We start from the raw sequence: 22,648 nt of genomic DNA on the forward strand, positions 1-22,648 counted from the left end.
GCAATGATTGTGTCAACCTGTCTTACTTAGAACAGACTTAGACTGGTCCATAAAAACAAGATTATGTGATATATATCTGTGTATAAGTTTATGGTGGCATGTACATAGTATGTATCTTATTCTCAATGCTTAAAATAGAAATACGGTATATTATTGCATATACAATATTAAGAATCACCACATTGAATATATTTACATTATGCTATATAATTAAATAATTACCAATAAGTGTAGGCCCCATGTAAAAATCTGTTTCCAGGTAAGTAAAGGACCTATGGGCCGGCCCTATTTGTTTAAAAAGAAATGTTTAGAATTCTATGCAAAAAGAATGCCTCAAACTCATTAGGTCTAACATAAGCTAAACAAATAAAGATTCTCTTACCCAAAGAGCTAACTCAGCAATTTTGCTAAGTCATCAATACAAGATTTTCAAAACCAAAATCACCTCACAAATTGTTTTAAAAACACTACGTCTTCATTTATCTTGTTTACTTAAAACTATAATGTAATTAGGGTTTTTTTTACACATGAATGTTTTTAAATCTTTGTTTACTAAAAGAAAGTAATAATAACATAGTTATATATCTGACCAGCCATTAGAAGTTACATTTTGATCACTTACCTAATGATACATTTCTATAATTGATGGTAACGATTATTAATATGGAGACTCACTTTAGCAAATGCATTTGTTTTGCTGATAAAATCACATTTGTGCTTTGTTTTTAACACTAAATAATATTTGAATGTCCTCTTAATAGATAAATAGATTTTCATGTAGAAATAAAAACAGTAGATTGAAAATGGATAAGGTAATACAATTCTATCTTTAATAAATCTGATTACTGCTAAAAATAAAATACAATATTTGGGACTTGGAAAATAGATATTATTTAAAATTGTTCTGGTGATGTGTCTTTATCAGTAAAATATGGCTCCTGAACCCTCAAAGTTATCAAAAATAAACATCAGAAAATGTATTCATGTTCCTAGTTGCTAGATAAATATTGTGACATTCCCATATATAAATTTTTACACATTGTATTTATATGTAAAAAATTAGAATATACTTGGTATGTATTTATTATGTGATTATTTTTCTTTTTCAAAAGATAAAGTGTAAAGTATTTTAGAATCTAAATCAAAATCAGAAGATTAATTTTCCTGTTTTCTATCACAATACAATATTTTATTGAAAATATTTTCTCTTTTTTATTAAAATATTTTGCTGTCTTTGTTTTCTCTCTTTTCTACCCAAAGTATTTCATATGTGACATAATTTTGAGAGCAGTATTGATTAATGTTTTTAATTTTTTTCAGAGCGATATAATCATCTTGAAAACAGGAGAAAAGTTTTAGAGCCCCAAAGTTTTAAATTCACTCATATCCTAAAATATTACATTGAAATAAGTGAAAAGTACCTAAATTTAAAAGTTTGTGAATCATGAAAAGAAAAAATGAAAAACAAAAGGTATTCTTTCCTTACTTTTAAAAAATATATTTTTAAAAATATGTATCTTTGGTCATGTAATTCAAGGTTTACAAATACCACTTGTAAATCAAAGTTTTAAAATATTGTAAATTTAGAGAATAAAAGTTAAAAACACAAAGAGTGGATAGAATACAAGTGCATTGCAAAATTTCATATTTGTACCTTACAAGGAGGAAATTATTTTCAATTTCACTGTCCAAGCAGCTTACTCGGTAATAAAGTTTTAAGATTTTTAAAACTAAAATCTCATAGAAACAAATGCTTTGATTTTAGTCCTCAGATAAAATTATTCAATACTGCTACCAGAATACAAGAAAGTTTTATCTTGTAAACTCCCAGAAACATAATTTGTAGAAATAGTCCCTACAGATTAGTTCCCTATGTTCTGTGTGGGAGTCTCAGGATTGTACAGCAACCTGGAATCAGGAACGGATTTAGGGAAGTAAAGATTTAACAAGGACTATAGATGTGGCACAATAAACCTTTTAGTTGCCCTCTTAAAACTGCACTCTTTTATCTTTACATTCAGAATCTCACATGTATATTCCACCTCCATTTCAGTACCTTATTTTTTTCAAAGTTGGGATGTAAATTTGACATCACTCTTGTCAATGAACAGCACAATACATCAGATCGAGAGCTTTCTAAAATTATAAATCTGGCCCATGGAAATAAGCAATTAATCTTCAGAGCTATTTTTTCTGTAGCTTCTTGCCTATTTAATTAAATTAACTTAATAATTTGATGATAGTCCAAAGATGTGCTCTCTTAAATGCATCAGGAATGTATAGATACTTTTAATGACACTTTTTCTACATGACTTGAGCATGCACTCCTTAAAAAACTCCTTAAGAATTGCCATCATATTATTTTGGGCCATTTTTCTCCAAAGGGTATGATACATACAGTCTTTATTTCACTTCTTAATAGAACCGTATCTCAAAAGTTCACCATTTCTTTCCAACCTTTAAATGACTCTAGATGCTAATTCTAAACCCCTTTAAAAAATACTTCCAAGTGTTACTTAGGGATGGGAATACATTTTAGTACTTTAATAAATGAATATTAATTCCCAATGTATTGTATTTCCTTTTAGGTATATTTGCTTATGTGAGTCTTTCCCCCGTTTGGAGTCTGATTTCAGTCTTTTTCAGCTTTTAATTTCGCTGATCTGCTTCTTGCTCAACATTCTCTTAGAACCTTCGGCGGCCTCCTGCTCTGAATGTTTACCTTTCTGTTCATGCTTTGACACAGCTGCCGTCTCTTTCTCCTTTTCTTTGGGTTTCAGTGGTGTTTTCTGTGCTTCTTTTACTTTTGCAACTGTTGGCTTCGCTTTCTCCGGTTTCCCACCTTTCGCTTCCTTTTTAGACTTTTCTTCAGTCTTTTCTTTAGCTTTCTTCTCTTCTGCACAGAGTGAAGAAATGGATTATTTTTATTGACCAACATAATATTGTGTATGTAACTGATCATTGAGAACAACTGGACAAGAACAATCGGAAAAGTACAATTGGAAAGAAGGAATATAAGACTAGCGTTCTTGACATCAATACTTTTGACTAGGATCTGTTGAGAAATGAAATGGAAATCATATAATCAAGTTTCTTCACTTTGGTGCACTAAACACTGATCTGAGACTAAGCCAGGATAATATTGGGAGGCCACATCAGGAGATGAATTAAAATGACAATGCTAGATTCTGGTTAGCTAGCAAGACCAAACTCATCTGTGGGACTGCACTTAAGTGACTGGACTAACACTTTCCATCCACTCTTCCTCAGAAACTTTACAAGGAGATACTGATACTGTGCTAAAGATTGGAGGATAATCTTGTGATCAAATGTTAAGTTAAACGAGTTCATGTTGAAGTTTTTCGAAACTAAAGCTTATTGAAAATTTCCAAGGGGGGTAATTATGCAATGCACGTTATTCAAAGTTATTTAATCACAAAATTCTCATACAAAATCATCCAGTTACTCTGTAAACTTCCAACGCCTTTGCAGCTCTTGTGACTATATTCAAGGAATTTTCTTCCACATCCTATAAATGATTTTTAAATCTCTTTTGCTGGTTTCCATTTCTGTGACTGACTGAAACCTTCAACTTTCTGTAGATGAATTTAAACGCACATCCTTCCAGACCCCCACACCAAAATGTTTACTTGTGTCTGGAAGAAAGGTTCCACTGAAATGGCCAGTACCACCTCAAACTCATACAACTCATTTATGTTCACCTAAAAAAACACTTCTGGAGAACCTGTCTTGATCTGGGCTCACCGTTGCTAGAGCTTTAAAGATCAACACAAACATACAACTGTCTGAAGAAATTTTAGTGTGGCACTTAAGAACCTGTAATATCTGACTTCATTCCACCTCTTCTCTCACAGCATCTTTCCAAAAGTTTTTTCCTCCAATAGACTATTTTCTTTTTCTTGAACATCTCACATATTTCCCAAGTGTCAGATTTCATCCTCTGTATTTTCTGTTTTCCACATATTTAAATTTCTTCATGTTTAATTCACATGCAAAAAATGTCTTGGCTGTGAGAATTAATCATGTCTTCCCCTGAGCTCCTGTTTGCCTGAACTTTTATTAAAGTACACATTTCATTTCCTATTATATATCATGTATTACAGATGGTTGTTCACCTATCTGCCTTCCCTACCAGACTGAGAGAACTTGAGGATAGAAAAGAAACTCTGTTATTCATTTCTGTATCATCATGGTGTCTAGCACAATGCTTTTTTTCAGAGAAGACAGAAGAAACGTATACCAGATTACCAATTTTGATCAAGAAGAGAGTAAATATTTCACTATATTCAGATTATGTGTACAATTTAGTGATATACAGATTGCATATGTAAATATGTGTTTAGAAGAAAACTTGTCAAAACGTGTTACATTGCTGACAGTTTTCTTTTTTTATACGATTTTGTGTAAAATTGTGATGTTTGCTTACTCTAAATGACAGCTATCTACTCTTTGTAAGTTTCTGTTGATTTAACCTTAGCTTCATACGTTAGAACTAAAGATATGTGAAATTCGGATCTATTTTTAATTCCATTATAATTTATAAGTGAGCAAAGATGACTTTTAAGAAGTAGAACTACACATATAACAAACTCATTATAATTATTGATTTTATGCTGAAAAACAATACAATTTTTCCTACCTATTTTAGACATTTGTCAGTGACCTTCACCCTTGAAACAGATAACATTGCCTCATATTAGAAAAAAATGGGTGATAATTCAGCAATAATGTGGCTAAAATAAAGAAAACATCAAGAAACTAAAACAACACCCAACTTCTATTTATTTTATCAAACTGATGAAATGTTCTTCTTTTTTTTGTTTTTTTTTTGAGTTGAAGTCTCACTCTGTCGCCCAGACTGGAGTGCGGTGGCCGTTCCCGGCCACCGCAGCCTCTATCTGCCGGGCTCCGGCAATCCTTTCGTCTCAGCCTTCCGAGTAGCCGGAATTACAGGTGCACGCGCTACCACGCCCGGTTCATTTTTTTGATTTTATTGTAGAGATGAGGTCTCGCCTGCCCAGGCGGGTCTCGAACCCGCGGGCTCAGGTTCTTATATTTTATGCCAAAATATTTTTTCTGATTTTCCTCAAAAATAATTTAAGTGACATTTGCACTTAGGAGTCATTAAGGAATGATAAAGCAAAAAGTATTGCCATGCTGTATTCAAATAACCCAGTATTTATTTAAGAAAAAACATTTGATTCAAGACTTTTGTCAAATGGGACACAAAATGACCTAATCAAAAGAATGTCATCAGCATATCTGATTCAATTTTGAAGTTAGCATAACCTATTAGCAATTGTATCAGAATCAAAATGTCTGATGCCAAAGTAGAAAAGCAATATTACCCAATAAACATACTATACATTTTTGGAGTTTAGGAAACGACAAATTGTACCTCTCATTCATTAAGGAATTTCAAATTGCTTAAATTCTTCATTGGCTCAATTTCTCCACATTAAAAAAAGAATCAACACTGTAGTTATCACTTCCTCTAAGGAAGCTGTGGAGATAAGTAACCATAAGCAAAAGAAATTTGAATCCTGCAACATAAGTACATACACATTTTTAAAATACCATCCACACACCCTGCGTCTTAGAGCTCATGAGTTCCCTAGAACTGACCCAGAGTTTAATGTATCTCAGGAGTTACTATAGCAGACTCGCTCTATATATGAAGAATCTAAGACTCGCAAAGCTATTTGGCAGAGATGGCGCAACTCAATGAGTCAGGAGTGGAAACACTAGAACCAGGATACCTCATCTATTTTCTAATCACTGCAAATTACACAATGTTATTAATGTTAACCTATGAAGGGGACACAAAAAATGTATTTCAAGACATATGAGAGCAGATGTAAATACACACGGAGCAAGTGAAAACAGTGAAATGTCTTCTTCCTAAAAGTGACCAAACAGTACTCATCTCCCCCTCCTTAATTAACACACAGACATCTGAAGATACTAATTCCACATCAGTTAGACAGCCTGGCCAAGGCTTGGTTCCCCTCAACTTGGTTCAACTTACCTTTCTGTCATTTTCTTCTACTCCTGTGTCTCTGTTTTTTTTTTTAGTAAACTATAGAAATAGATACTACTTGTCACAGTAGTTACGGGTTCTACACATGTACTGGGTACACACTAAAAGATCTGCCCTTCCCCAGGAGGAAGCCCTGAGGTGGGCTAATCAGTGACTGTCTACTAGCAGGTTGTGCAAGAAGCATGTTGTGTGCGTTCCATGACGGTGGCTGTGGAAATCAAAGGTCTTCAGGGGGAGACTCTAATTCAGCTCAGGTCAAAACTTTCAAAGACAGTTTTTCTTTCTTTCTGTGTTAGTGTCATGTAGTATTAGTTTATGCCTCTTTGCTCTTATTGTTTTCCCAGAAACCATCCATTATACAAAGAGCACTTTTATACATTTCCCATTCTTAATGTGATATATAAGCATAGAAAATAAAAAGGGAAAATTACATAATATGCATATAAACACATATATAGCACATATATGTAGAGCTTATAAACAAACATACACACACACACATATATATACTCATATGCATACATAGATGAGGGGGGACCCCCAAAAAACTGGAATTACCTTTTGGAGGGAGGAACCCTTCTAGTTCAGGCTTTCTCTGCTAGGTTAAGTGTTCGAGGAACCCATCGGCATCCACATACCGGCTAGCATTGTGGTGAGAAGCTGTGTTCAGATTCGGTGAATTTTTTTGGAGATTCTTTTGACACCCTTGCCTGTTTCATGATGAACACACCTGTCTCCACTGCACTGCGTGTTCAGCAGTTTTTGACCCAAGAATGGCATGACCTCAGTGCCCCACCCTCCCTATTCACCCAATCTCACCCCAAACTACTTTTTTTGTTGTTTCCCTGGATGGAAAGATTTCTCAAAGGTAAACATTTTGCCGATGTGGAAAAAAAAGGCAGAAGCACCAAAAGGTATCAAAACTGACAAGTTCAAAACTGTTTTGAGCAGTAGAAAAAGCATCCTGATAGCTGTATTGCCTCCAAAGGAGGTTGCTTTGAAGATGATTGATGTTTAAATATGTAAGAATAATGATGCAATTTTGTATAAACAAATTCTTCCAGTTTGGGGGGATCCTTCCTCGCATGTGTATGTGTTTATATGGGGCGTGTGTGTGAGTGTGTGTGTGTGTGTGTGTGTGTGTGTGTGTGTGTGTGTGTGTAGAATTACTCACATCTTCCCCAGAAGAACATAAATATGAAAATAGAAAGTGTTTATGACAGGCAGATTCAAGATGGCCCCCCGTGATTCTCATTTTCTGGTATTTGTACCCTTCTATTATCCTCTTCCCTTTAATATGGGTTGGCCTAAGAATTTGCTGCTTACCAATAACGTACGGCAGGTGATTGGATGTGACTTTTGTAATTAGTCTAGATAAAATTGTAGTTTCTGTCTTGCTGTTTCTCTCTCTTGTTAGGTTTGATGAAGCCAGCTATCACTTTAGTGAGATTCATGTGGTAAGGAGCTAGGATGGCTTCCAGCCAACAAGCAGCAAGGAACCGAGGCCCTGTTCAAACAGCCTTTGAGGAACTGAATCTTGCCAGCAACCGTATAAATGAACTAGGAAATGATCGATCCTTCCTCAGCTGAACCTGCAACAGCAACCGCAGCCTTGTGAAACTGTGAAACTGAGGACTGAGCTAAGCCATGCCCAGATTCTTGATCTACACAAACTGTGAGAAAATAAATTTGTGTTGATTCAAGACTCACAATTTGCCTTCCTGTGTTACACAGCTATGCACGACTAATACAGTATTCAAAAAATATTTGTGAAAAAATAAATAATGTTTAAAGACCTTTTAAAAATTATCTGTGTAAAGAATGCTCAATTTATACTCAGTTTACCTGGGTTTTTGTCTTAACCCAATCACATACTAATTATATGACCTGGCCAAATTGTTTTTGCTCTCTGGAGGTCAATTTCTTCATCTGTTAAAGCAAGTAATTAATTTGGATGACCTCTAAAATCCCTACTAGGTTTCATATATATGAGATATATTATTTCATATATAAAATTTTATATATTTAATGAAAATAAATTATAAGCGTATATAATTTCTTTCCACTCACGTTTAGAAGATAACCAAATAAAATAAAATTACATTTATTAGATTTAATTTAAACTTGAGGTTAAATTCATGCTGTGTTTCAAAGACAAAGTCTCAATTTATAATTCGTCCATATTAACGTCAATAAAATATTTCATAACCACATGGAAAACTTAGTCTAAAATATGTCTACCTCAAATATTTAACTGTTTATATTTTACTATAATCAAACTAAATTTTGAAAATAGATTATAATTTTTACCTAAATAATTAGTTTTTTGAAAATAATGAATTGAGATTTCTAAAATATACTAATCAGATAAAACCTTTATTTTAAAATAGGAAAAAATCTAAATTTAGGGGAAATTAAACTATCAATTAAAATTCATTTTTTCCTAATAATTGGTAGATAAATTTAGAACAGAAAAACATTTACTCAGTCCTTAAAAAGATATAATATTACAGCGATTCTAAATTTTTTGGTATATTATTGAAATCTTTGATTCTTAAAGTCTTAAAATATTGATCAAGATGTATTCATGACCCTTTCTTTTTGATGAAAGAAAATTCTTTGCTGTGCAAAAGCTCTTTAGCTTGATGTGATCCCATTTGTTCATTTTGCTTTAGATGCTTGTGGTTTTGAGGTCTTATTTAAGAAATCTTTCCCCAAATCAATGCCTTGAGGCATTTTCACAATTTTTTCTTCTAGTAGTTCCATAGTTTTAGGTCTTACATTTAAGCCTCTAATCTATCTTGATTTGATGTTTGTAGCTGGTAAGACATAGTGGTCTAGTTTTATACTTCTGCATACGGATATCCAGTTTTCTTAGCACCATTTGTTAAGAGACTGTCCCATTCCTAATGTCTGTTCTTGGTGCTCAGGAGCACAACAGAACAACTATAGTTGACAATATTTATTGTGCACTTCAAAATAACTATAGGAAAGGATATGGAATGTTCCAACACAAAGAAATGATGAATGTTTTGGGTGATGGTTATCCCAATTACTCTGATTTGATTATTACGCATTGCATGCTTGTGTCAAAATATCACATGTACCCCACAATGTGCAACTATTTTGTACTTATACATATTAAAAATATACAATAAAAACAAGAAAGTCCTGAATTTGGATCTCTTGAAACCAAAATCAAGGTGTAATTCTGGTCAAAAATCATGAACCAGATGTGTTACTTTAGTTTTCTATGGCTGTTGTAACAAATTATCACAAACTTACTTGTTTAAAATGCCCATGTATTATCTCCCAGTTTTCATGATTCAAAAATGTTGGTTCAAGATGGCTCAAATGGGTTTCTGCTTAGGGTCTACAAAGCTAAAAGCAAGTTGTTAAGAGGGCTGCATTTCTAACTGAAGGCTCCAGGAAAGAAGCAGCTTTCATGTTTATTCAACATGGAGGCAGAATTCCTTTTCTTTTCTTTTCCTTTCTTTTCCTTTCTTTTCTTTTCTTTTCTTTTCTTTTCTTTTCTTTTCTTTTCTCTTCTTTTCTTTTCTTATAGGAATCTTCCCCTGTCACCCTGGCTGGAGTGCAATGACATGCTCACGGCCACCACAGCCTCGACCTGTTGAGCTCAGGTGATCCTTCCGCCTGAGTCTTCCAAGTAGCTGGAACCCCTGCTTGGAAGTGGCATACACCACCACACCCAGATAATGTTTGGATTTATTGTAGAGATGAGGTCTCGCCAAACTGCCCAGGCTGGTCTCCAACCACTGGACTCAAGTAATCCTCTTGCCTCTGCCTCCCAAAGTGCTGGGTTTACAGGCATGAGCCACTGTGTCCAGCTCATTTTCTTCTCATGTTTCCCATGTGGTCCTCTCAATTTTTCAAGCCGCCTAAGAGGACCAAAGTTTCATACTTCATGTGTTTCTTTCTCTAATGCTGAATCTCTGCTTTTAGAGACTCATGATATTATATTGCGCCCACTCAGATAATTTAAGATAATCTCCCTATTTTAGACCAACCTTAACTACCTCTGCACAATTTTTTTTTGTCACGTAATGTAACATAGCCATGGGGGTGATACCCAGGGGTGAAGGTCATGGGAACCAAAATTCTACCTATCACATATGTTGATGTTCTCTATTTTCCTCTCATAATTTGAGAGATTCTGTTGGGTATTCAGTTTTATTATTCTTTTAGATATTAAATTTTTAATGTAAAGCCAAAGTAACTTTTTATGTAAATGAAATGCTGAGTGCTTACATAAATCCAACTTCTGTTCCTCAAATTGTAATCTGTTAAAGTTTAAAAAAAAATTTATGGAAATAAAAAAAGGAAAATTACCTTTTGCCACTGTCTTTGTTTCTGGTTTTTCCTTTTTCTCCATTTTTTCTTTGTGAGTTGCTTAAACAGAAAATTTTGCATTAGTACACACTTTCAATAGATTTTAAAACCAAGTCTTCTCTTGACCTCAGTTTTATGACCATCAAAATCATGTAATATTTTGAAGACTTATGACGTTAATGAGCCTAATTCAGAAATAAAGTTATTAATGTTATAGCAGCTGTATAGAATCCAAAGTAAAAGCCTTGGCATTAGGATTTAGAAAGCGTTTTGAAAGATCGATCCGCTTTCTTTCTCTTTTAAGTCATTATTCCAAGTAGAGAAAGCTTTCAGGCTAGACAAACTGAGAAGAAACAATTTTTAAAGAAATTGGCAGAAAAATTACCAATATGTCAAGAAGAAGGATTCCCATTAGGATTAACTAAAAATTTAATCAAGACTAAAAATTTGCTTGAGCACAGTGTTTTTAGGTAGAAGCACAAGCGTCTTTTGGGAAAGAACAATTTTGTGCCTTATGAGAGAATATCTTGTGCATTGAAAAAATGCTCAGCCTCTCTGGTACCTACATAACAATTGCTCTCTACCACTCTAATGTCAGATTTCACACACACACACAAAATGTATGCACACACACACATACACACACACACCCATAGTCCCTAAAAGATAACGCCTTTAGTTCAGAGTCAACAATAGTATATAAAGTAAAAAAAAAATTACTGATTAAGTGCAGTTTATTGATTGAACAGTGTTCCATATGATACTTGAAACATTATAGCTTCTCAATGATTAATAAATGAATAAATCAATATGAATTTATTTTCACTTCTATTTTATTTACATACGCTGGTAAAATCTTGTGTCTCTCAATAGTATATGTGAAGGAGACCTGAGAAATACAAAGCAGTTTATTTCTAAATTTCAAATATATTAAACTCTCTGGTTTGGTAGTTTCCTAAATCACCATACAGTTTTCAACATTTGCATACTATTTGTTGGGGAAAAAAGAGAATTAAGTAAATTATAGGAAATTGAAAAAAATTATATAAAGTAAAGTGATAAAATATGAGATTGAGGGATTAAATCTCTAATAACTGATATTTTTGAATGCGATTCTGTAACTTTATGACTATTTTTACATTTTTTTCTTAATCTCCCACCCCCTCCTTTGTCTTCTTAAAACTTGCTTTCTAGGAACATTTATCAAAAGACTTGAATGGCAAAACTTTTACTTTGAGAATAATGTAAACAAACTTTCATATTTTATGTAGAAACACCTGGAAAGGAAATGGGAAAACCTTTTATTTTTCAGAAAAACATTAAGTCTAGCTTGGTTGGCTTAAGGAAGGTACCAAATTCCTAGAGCAGAACGTTGAGTCATAAATATTTCCAGTTCTCCAACTATATAATAAGGATAGGAAGGTACATGTGTTTCACTTATGTCCTAAAAGTTTTCTAAAAAGTGCTCAAAATGCATATCTTAAGAGCCATTGTCTTTAAATACAATCTGCGAATCGCTTTCCCAGCATCTCAGAGGGATGATTTAAGCCTCGCAGAAGACTTAGCGTGCAATCAATGTTCAGCTGAAGATCAAGTGACCCTGACGGAAGCAGAGCTGCTGGGAGAGCAGGTGCCTCCTTCTCCGGGTCTCAGCCTCTTCACCACGCAAGCCGGCCCACAGTCACCTCCTCCACCACTTGGGGTTATGGGTAATAATAACTTAGATAATGTTAGCAGGAGCCCTAGGCTAGGCCAAGCAGAGCACGATTCACACAAGGTCATGGGACTACATTATAATAACATATCTCCTCAAAAACAAACATTCTTTAATTGGCATACAGTACATAAACAAGCTCTTCCAACATGGCATTTTATTTCTGCTTTTCAATTCGAATTGCATTTTCTGCAAGACTTATAATTTAAGGGCAAAAAATTCCCAATTATTTTTAACACAGAAAACATTTAACTCCTGTGATGGTCGAAAACAATAAGAAATGTCAGATTATTTCATTTAGTCAAAACACAGAATGCTGATAATTCTGTGTAACCCAATAGCAGACAAGAAATGATCACCTGTTTCTAGACTGGAGAGAGAAGATGGCTTTATTGAAATTCATAGAAATGATCACTAAGTAAACATGAATAAAATAATGACTATTTAATTCAAATTTTCAAATGTGAATAGGCAATAAATAATATTTAAGCATGTTTCAACTGATCTGATTCCTAAATGTCATGAGACGTTCTACCTAAGTGGAATGTTTAACAAAGCGAGAAAACTCAGCCGACTCTGTATAGTGCGGATGCAACAATCAGCCTAGGTAAAATCTAACCTAGATATCCTACACACCATCCACTCTAACACTAGCAAAAATTATATTAGAATCTTATTTCCTCCTACATTGAGATGGTGTTTTAATGAATTACAGTAAACTGTAAATTATGAAACAATTTTTTTAAACATGAAGAAAATATTAGTGGCTATAGAATGAATTATTGAATGAAGATTCAAAAGCAGAAACACAACTTGAAAACTTAACATATATAGCCACATAAAAATTCAAGAATCTAAACATACACACACATGTATACACTCATATATAGACTTATACATGTCCATTCACACAGACAGAAACCGTAACATTGACTGCAAAACAAACGAAGAAAAATATCTGACATAAATTGATAGACCAAGGGCTATTCGGACCCAAATGACACACACATGTGTCATTAGCAGAAATGGGAAATAAGCATGAATTGTTACACCAGAAGATATATACATCACTAAAAATCATATCCCCCATTTTCAATTTACAAATAATAAGCAGTTGAAAAATTCAGTGAAGGAGAATATTCCTACTTAAATACTATGTAGCTTTTTAAAGAGATTGAGAAAAAATAGCTATTTACTGAAATAAAAAGATTTCTAGGCTATGCTGCTACACTCTCAACATCAGAATATAGGAAATGCTAGATATTGTATACAAAATAGAGAGAAGCAATAACATACATTATCTTGAAAACACATGATGGAGCCGGGCTCAGTGGCTCAGCCTGTAATCTCACCCGTTGGGAGGCTGAGGTGAGTGGATTGCCTGAGCCCGTGGGTTCGAGACTTGCCTGGGCAACTTGGCGTGACCTCACCTCTACAATAAATCAAAAATTAGCTGGGCGTGGTAGCGCGCGCCTGTAGTTCCAGCTACTTGGAAGGCTGAGGTGGAAGGATCGCCGGAGCCCAGCAGGTTGAGACTGCGGTGGCCAGGAGCCTGCTACTGCACTCCTGTCTGGGCCAGAGTGAGACTCCGACTCAAAAAAAAAAGAAAAGAAAACACATGATGAAAGTCTGGTAAGATGCACATAAAAGTCATATGAGTGACTTATTGTGGGAATGTGGAGATGGGAGTGAAGTGAGAGGTAAGTCTTCACAACATTTCTTTATGTGCCAAGCAGTGAGATAGGAATATCTATTCTAAATAAAAATAAAAAATAGAAAGTAGTCTAGGCCAGGTATGGTGACTCACGCTTGACATTCCAGAACTTTGGGAGGCTGGGGCAGGAGGATTGCCTGAGATCAGGGGTGTGAGACCAGCCTGGGCAACTTAGTGAGGCCTCATCTCTACAATACATAAAAATATTAGCCGGGCGTGGTGGCACATGACTGTAGTTCCAGCTACTTAAGGCTGAGGTGGAAGAATTGCCTGAGCCCAGCAGGACAAAGCTGCGGTGGCCGTGAGCGTGCCCCTGCACTCCGGCCTTGGTGGCATAGTGAGACTCCAACTCAAAAAACAAGAAAAAATTGAAAAAAAAGAAAGACAGTAGTTTAAAAGGTAATGAAAATATGCAAGTTAGAATAGTGAGATCTGCTTTCTTACCGATCAGAGTGGTAAGTATTTTCTGAAAGAATATCCTCATTGCTGGCTAAGGCAGTCTCAAAACTGCCTTGGGAAAAACAGACTCCTTTCTGTAAAGTGGCAGTAGAGCTCGAGAGTCCTAAGTATTTTATTCCCTTCCAAGAAGTCACTCTTTTAAGTTCTAGTCTAAGGAAATAATCATAATATAATATTTTTAAAAAGAAAATGCATGGTCACCTAAAGACTGGCTGTGAAGAATAGAAAGTTAAGGGCAAAGGATTCAACGTGTCAAAACGGAAGTCAGAATAACTCCATACCTTTCTTTCCAGGTTTTTCTTTTTCTTTTACTTTTTCTTTGTCTTTTTCTTTCTCTCTGAGTGCAGCTGTAAAGAAACAGGAATACTTTTCATTTAAGTAAAAGGGATAAATGAGAAAACATTGCATGGTAGTTTTTAATATCAAAAACTTAATCTGCTACTTTTAGAACTCTTCCTTTAACTGGCAGGAGATTTTACATAGTTAGAGGTTTAAACTTCAAGATAATTATATATTTATTTTTTTATTTCTATTTTTATTTCATATTCAGACACAAACTAGTACCAAACCAAGCCTGATTGCAAAGATAAGAATACCCTTCAGCTTTTCCAGATCTTTAATTTAATGAACTGAAAAATTTAAAAAGTTATCATGCCATATGCCTAAGGAGCCCGGCTTTGATATTGGACGAATGCCAGAAATATGAAGCTAAAAATAGAGAGACATAATTTTCTGAACTAGAAGCAAAGAACAATCATTCTAAATTGCATGTGTTAATCTTCTGAAAAAAGTCCACACAAAAAAATTTTTTTAAAATATGCTGGAATGAGACTAAAGCATACTAAATCTTTTCAAAGAAAACAAAATTTAACTTAATCCGAGCAATGATCCAAGTAATTATTACAACAGGACTCACATTTAAATCATAATCTCATCCCACACTTCAGTCATAATTCTTATTCGTTATCCGACTAGAAGCATGGGACTCATCTCAATTGGTCACTGTCTTTTATTTTTCTCTTTCTGTTCATTCTTTCAATCATACTTTTTAAATATCCCTCTTACCCATCATCTTTTATCCAATATTATACTCCCAAACACTCATTTATTTACACGAGAATATAAAAAGAACCCCGATGTGCTGAAGACTCTGTTAAACATGACAGATGCCCTTCTGGTCATCATGGTGTCAACAAGCTAATGGCTGACAAATGCTGCACATGTCATTACAAGGGTGGGCAAGTGCAGTTAGCAAAATTGCTATGAAGAAACTATGCAGGTCGGGATGTGGACGCCTAAAATGGGTCTGAATTTAATCTGTGTTGGGGAAAGGCTTCTTGGCAGAAGTGACATTTAAGAACGTGAAAAAACGAGAAGAAATGAGCCTACCACAAGAGTAGGAAGGACAAAAGGGAAAGAGACCGTTTCAGAAAGTTGGAGCAGAATGTGCGCCCTGGCCTTTTATTACACTTATTATCATAATATGTCCCTGACTAGTCCTTCGAACCTTTAGATGTAGCTTTTTCTCTCTTATAGTTGCCTTTCTGGCATGAACATCTGATTATATCATCGCCTGTTGTAAATGTTAGTGCCCCCCCCGCCTTTGCATGGTATCTGTCACACAGTAGGTGCTACGTCAAACATAAAAATATTGTATTGCTCCAGTGGTCTGACATTTGCTTACCGATCCAATCTCCTCTCCCAGGAATTTCTCCTTGAACTTGACATTCCCGTGATAACTAAACGCTTGTTGCTCTACAAGCATGCCATGTGTCCCCATAATGCCTTTGCAACTCTGCCTGCTGATGCCTTCCATCTAGAATTTCCACAACTGCGTCTCTTCATTTTTCTTTCCCTGTTCCATGCTCCCTTTCATCTTGGTTCAAATGCCTCCACCTGTGTATTGTCTTTGATCTCTACTTTATCATATACCATCTGCACCATGTACGTAATTCGACTTCAGCAATAAAATAACGATACTACCATTGTTTATATGTCTGACTATCCAGTAAATAAAATCTTTAGGGCCACACATGTTATCTATTTTTGGCATCTCTGACTCACCACATGGTCATAATATTTTTGAATAAGTAAAATTCTAAAATATAATTTAAAAAGCTAGTTTTGTCTTCTAATTAAATTGTTTATGAATGATGTGGTATATATATATATATGTCACTTTTTGCTTCACATCATTTGAAATTTTTTACAATGCATTAACATTTTTTAGATAATCTCAAGACTACTCAAATACCCAAAGAAAAAAAGGAGAACAAAAGAAAATCTTAGAACACTGAGTTTTTTTTTTTTCTTCCCAAATTTCACCTTAGGTGTTTTGAGCTACGAAGTTCAATATAAATATCTCCCAAATTAGGGCTAAAACAAATCAGCATTCGCACTGACCACAAGTAGTTTGTTTTGGTTCCTTTGAATCACTATTAATTAAGCTAAAAAAAAAAAACCTTGGCAAAAACAAAGCCTCTTTTAAAGTTTCTCTAGGGGGAACCAAGTTTGCTTGAGATAAGCTGTGCTTTCAGGACTCTGATTGGAAAGACCCCCAGGGGAACACCTAAGCTGTGTCTCTGCCTCTGTAAGAAACGAGACTCGCCCACCTTGGACAGCTGGTTGTCCATTCTGCTAAAGGATTTTCAGATTGACGTGTGCACAGGCATAAATGAGAGAATTAATACAAAATCAAAAGAGCAAAGGGGCTGAATTCAGACTCAAATTAGCATATTAATGCCTGATTCTTGTTGCCCTCGGGAAAAGTCTAGTTCCTCCCAGCCGGAATTTTGATTTACAGACACAGTACTGTATGCTAGAATTTCATTATCCCTCTCAGAAATGGCACCGTAACACTTCTTAGTGGAGCAGCTGGACCCGTGTGCTCTAGGGAGCTGTTCAGAATGGCAGACAGCCACTAAACCTTCTTGGACGGAAACTTCAAACTTTGGCAAGACTGCTCAAATACCAAGTTTTGAAATGCCTTTCAACACAACAATACAACGATCAGTAACTGCCTTAGTAATCACTCTACAATAAAAATGAGTTGCTCCAGAAGCTGCATTTGCTCGTGTGTCTCCTTGTTTAAAACCCACAACCAGGGGTTTTTGTGTGGAAGAAGTAGCAAAGAGGACCTCCTTGTCCCCAACCTTGTCTGGCAAGTTCCGTCTTAGCCGGGACAGTTTTAGTTCAGGACAAAATAAGCTTTTTGCACCTGCTAGAGCTTAATTTGTTTGTCCTTCTTGTTTACAAGAAACAAAAGTCCCTTTGGTATGCAGATCATTAAAAGCAAATGGAATCCACCCCTTGGAAGGGCCCTGGTGTTTGGCATCTGAGTTGGCATGGCCCTGCTGTTCCTGCCCTTGCCCAGACTCTGACCCTTCCCTGACCAGAACATTCAGTCGGACTCAACGCAAGCACGTCTCTCACCCCCCCGGGCGGCCCCTCTCCGACACTTTCCAAGCTGTGCTCTGCACTTTCGCTGTTGACCCTGGAAGCTGCCAGGCGAACTGCGTCTTTTCCTGAAGTGGATCAGGGCTCACGATGTGCTTGACCCTGTGGTTCTTTATTGGGTACAACACAACAGGGGCCACGCTGTCAGAGTTCTCGATCTCTCTGTTCTTGGTTTCCAATTTGAAAATTTTGGTGCCAAATTTCTTCAAGTGCTGATTTGTGTAGGCTACTACATTCTTTGTTTGATGGTTAGCAAATAAATTTAATTAACCAAAATTCTAGAATTCATGCTTGACTTCAGACTACTGCATAGGACTAATCTCAAGCATCCACTCTGAAATACATCAAAGAGATATACAAGCAAGCATTAGACCTTTTCATTGTGAAGGACTTTGGGGAGCACCATTACTTATAATATATTTTACTAATATTTCTTTTAGCTAATTTCTCTGCTTTTTATATTTTTACTGCTTTTTGTTCGTTTCGTCTTGGGATGGAGTCTTGCTATGTTGCCCAGGCTGGTGTCAAACTCCTGGGCTCAGCAATCGCCCCAAGTAGCTGGGATTACAGACATACACCACTACTATGCCTGGCCTCTAATTTTTCTTTTTTTTTTTGGTTGGATAGGTGAACATTTCAAACAGCTTCATAAAATGTATAGACATTGTTCTAATTCATCTTTTTTTAATGAAAGAGCATGATACACACATTCATTTTAAATTAAAAACACAAATTGTTTCAGCTACCACTAAACAAAAATGCCAAAATTGTATGTCTTGGTTAGTGAGTATGCCTCTGCTTCATTTTTTAAAAATAACTAATTTGTAAAATTTCAATTCTGTTCAAAGGCAAAATAATCCACATGCTTTTTAAAAGACAAAAATGAACTTGATAAAAAAAACCTTCTTGGGCAAAAAAAGTATTCTCAAAGATTTCCCAAAGGAATAATTCAAAATTTTAACTTCAATATAATCACACGATTTTTAGAGCTGGTAGGAATTTAAGAGGGCAACTAGGCTGAATATCTTTGTTCACAGATAAGAAAGTGCAGGTTCATAAGAGTCCTCAGCAGAGCAAGAAATAAATATTTTATCTATTTGCTCAGCCAGTAGTTTTCCCTCAAAATGACACCGCCTTGTCCATCCCCGGTCTCCAGCAGACTCTAAACTTGCTCTTATGAGCCAAAGTGTGATGACTGAATTCTCCAAGCACGTTAATCTATGCTCTACCATTCAATCATGTACACACTTTGTTTTTTATAATGAGCCCTTTAATTTTTCTACTAAAGTGAAAATTCGGCAAGTTACCCAAAGTTACAGATCTCACTTGATACGTAGGCTTTCAAACACAAAATAGACATCCTAACTCTGAAATATTTGTTTTATTTTCAAATTCCACTGAATTATATAAACAGTTGTCCCTTCATCGGGGACTACACAGCCACAGTAGGAGTTGCAATCACTTCCTTCTGTGGGAACCGTCACCATGGAGGCGGTGACGCCCAGCTTTGTGGAAAGCCTTCTGTTCTCATTTTCCAGGTTTGCCTTCCACAATTGCCAGAAGAGAAGGGAAAACGTATTTTGTACTTTAAGGAGTCAATTAAATACAGCAGGAGACAAGACAAAAACTAGAAGTCTATATGATACAGGATGACTAAATTAATTTGTGAGCTCTCAGAGTATTTTTTAAAGGATTCTGGGATATTTAGACACATTTTCATGGTCTGTTCTCTTTGATTTTGAGCCTCACCATCAGCAAATTCCCTCATCAGCCTATGATTCCAATCCTGCAATTGTTTCAGAAACTTGAGGAGTTTAAGCCAGTCAATCCGTATTACATTTCTAAATCATCCTTTTAAAAAACATTCCTGGTCGGGTGCGGTAGGACAAGCCTGTAATCCCAACACTTTGGGAGACGGAGGCAAGAGGATTGCCTGAGCTCAGGAGCACAAGACCAGCTTGGCTAACTTGGTAAGACCTCATCTCTACAATAAACAACAACAAAAAATTAGCCTGGAGTGATGGCGCATGTCTGTAGTTCCAGCTACTTGGAAAGCTAAGGCGGAAGGATCGCCTGAGCCCAGCAGGTCGAGGCTGTGGTGGCAGGGAGCGTGTCACTGCACTCCAGCCTGGGCAACAGAGTGAGACTCCTATTCAAAAAAAAAAAAAAATTCCTTTGACTCTGTGCACCTGATACTAGTGTGGGTCAAATTACGTCCCCAAAAAGGATATGTTGAAGTTGTAACTTCCCCCCGCCCCATACCCCATAATGTGACCTTACTTGAAAACAGAGTTTTTACAGAGGTAACCACGTTAAAATGAAGTCATTAGCCTGGTCTCTAATCTAATAGGATTGGTGTTCCAAAAAAAGGGAAAATCTGGATCCAGAGACAGGCGTGTATGGAACACAGTGTGAAGGGACAGCGACAAAGAGAGAAGTCCATTTGAAGATGGAGATGGACACAGAGGGGTTCTTCTGCAATGCAAAGATTAGTGACAAACCACCAGAGCCAGGAGAGTGGCAAGCAACAGATTCTCCCTCACAAGGAACGAGAGCCGTGGAAACCTTGGCTTTGGACATCTAGCCTTTATAACTATGAGACAACAAACCTCTGTTAATTTAAACCATACAGTTTGGGTACTTTGTTGTAGCAGCCCTGGAAAACTAATGCTATGACTAATAATTAGACATCTGTTGTGTCCCTTTAACCAAGTTCCCAACCGGTTCCCTGAGGACTGACCCTGACTTCACTGTATGTCTTCCATGTTAAGTTTCAGAGTCTACCCCCAAACCGCAAACCACTCATTCCTCCAAGGCCCTACCAGAAACTGCAACCAGACCTACTCAGCAACTGAGTAGGTCAGCCTCAAACTGCACCTCTCTCCCAGGGCCCCTCTGAAGAGTACTTACCACAGGGGAGTAGAACCGTGTATTCCCTTTTTCAGATCTGTCATGGAACGGGTCTTAATCCATCATTGAATTTTAGTGCCCAGTATGGTGTTTGGCACCAAGTACTGTGAGTAAATGGATGTGTGTTATCACCTAATGGTTATGGCTGCCTTTTCCATTGACACGAGCTGCCTGCCAGAATATTCCTTGCTCCCATCAACTCCCTGGAGCTGATTACATGCTGTCTGTCAGCATATTTCCTCCATGTAAACTTCCTCTCCATTCCTGGGTCAACTCTTCACCCAAACACCTGACGATCCAGATGGATATAGCAGGCAACCATGGTGTAGCAGGCCTTATTAGAAAAATATTATTTTAACTAGTTATTTGTTTACCACTGGATTCTTATCTTTTCTGGGTCCCCCCTCCCCGTTCTATAAGTAAATTTATATATCAAATAATTAAATAGAAGCCTAAATCTTATCTGAAGTAACCACTAAAATGTTCAATTGCAAAAAAAAGGGGCGGGGCAATATACAGTTAACAAGCAGCTACATAGAAGAAAAAACTAGAAGAAAATTTAAAATACATTACTATTTTTCTCCAGATAATTGAGATTGTGTTCAGGGTGGAGGTCACTTTTTTTTTTTTTTGCATTTTCCTAATTATGCAGATTGATCTATACAGCTTTAATCTGATTTTTTTTTTAAAAAAACTTTTGTTGGTTTTGTGTGGGTGTTTTCAGATTACATGTTATAGATAGTTTTTGCTTTACTATCAAATTGCTCATTACCATTGATCAAATAAATCTGACATTACAATGGCCCAATTAAAGCTGAATAATTACAAATATGTTTAAAAATGAATACAGAAATGTCAAATGCAAAATTTGTCTACAGGAATCAAGTAGAGATTAACAAAATAGAATAAATGAATACTTTATTCATTCATTTACTTCATTTTTTTTTTTTTCTTCGAGTTGGAGTCTCACTCTTGTCACCTAGGCTGGAGTGCAGTGGCATGCTCATGGCTACCACAGCCTCGACCTGCTGGGCTCCGGCAATCCTTCAGCCTCAGCTTTCCAAGTAGCTGGAACTACAGGCGCATGCTACCAAGCCCAGTTAGTTTTTGTGATTTGTTGTAGAGCCGATTTCTCACCAAGTTGCCCAGCCTGGTCTCAAACCGCCAGGTTTCAGGCCATCCTCTTGCCTTGGCCTTCCAAAGTGCTGGGATTACAGACTGAGCCAATGTACCTGGCCCTAATTAATTTATAATTTCAATTTTTTTGTTTTGAGTGTGTTGGAGGCTTTGTTAGCTGTTGGAATGATTTTCAATTTACTATAAGCACGCACACTCAGAGCTGCTAGGAACCTGAGAGATTATGGAGCCTAAAGGTCTTTGTTCAAGGATAAGGAAAGACAGACACATGAAAGTCATTCCCGAGGCTGACCTGGGAAACGCATGAAGACAAGCACAGTTCCTGTTCTCAATTTGTGGTAAAAATTCTCCAAAGTGCGGGGTCATATGGAGGGTCGATTTTTAGAGCTTTTAGGAATCGCCACACTGCTTTCCACAGAGGTTGCACTAGTTTACATTTGAACAACAGTGTAGAAGTGTTCCCTTTTCACCACACCCTCTCCAGCAGCTGTTATTTTTTGAGTTGTTGATAATTGCCATTCTGACTGGAGTTAGGTGGTATCTCAGTGTGGTTTTGATTTGCATCTCCCTATGGGGGGGAGGGGGATGCAAATCAAAACCACACTGAGATACCACCTAACTCCAGTCAGAATGGCAATTATCAACAACTCAAAAAATAACAGCTGCTGGAGAGGGTGTGGTGAAAAGGGAACACTTCTACACTGTTGTTCAAATGTAAACTAGTGCAACCTCTGTGGAAAGCAGTGTGGCGATTCCTAAAAGCTCTAAAAATCGACCCTCTATATGACCCCGCACTTTGGAGAATTTTTTACCACAAATTGAGAACAGGAACTGTGCTTGTCTTCAT

At 36.3% G+C, this 22,648-nt stretch overlaps 1 protein-coding gene across 1 annotated transcript in view; it reads right to left on the bottom strand.

The window, feature by feature from the left end:
- Positions 1-2,526: 2,526 nt before the first annotated feature.
- Positions 2,527-22,648, bottom strand: part of TRDN (triadin) — a 133,523-nt gene continuing 113,401 nt past the window's right edge. The window contains exons 6-8 of the mRNA XM_021712477.1: positions 14,580-14,645; positions 10,412-10,471; positions 2,527-2,896 (exon numbers count right to left, since the gene is read on the bottom strand). Of these exons, the coding sequence (XP_021568152.1) occupies positions 2,643-2,896; positions 10,412-10,471; positions 14,580-14,645 (380 nt within the window). The 3' untranslated portion in view covers positions 2,527-2,642. The remainder of the gene's footprint in view (positions 2,897-10,411; positions 10,472-14,579; positions 14,646-22,648) is intronic.

This window comes from Carlito syrichta, unplaced genomic scaffold (genome assembly GCF_000164805.1).
Source record: "Carlito syrichta isolate Samal-C Ts95f unplaced genomic scaffold, Tarsius_syrichta-2.0.1 Scaffold303304, whole genome shotgun sequence".
Classification (NCBI taxonomy): Eukaryota; Metazoa; Chordata; class Mammalia; order Primates; family Tarsiidae; genus Carlito; species Carlito syrichta.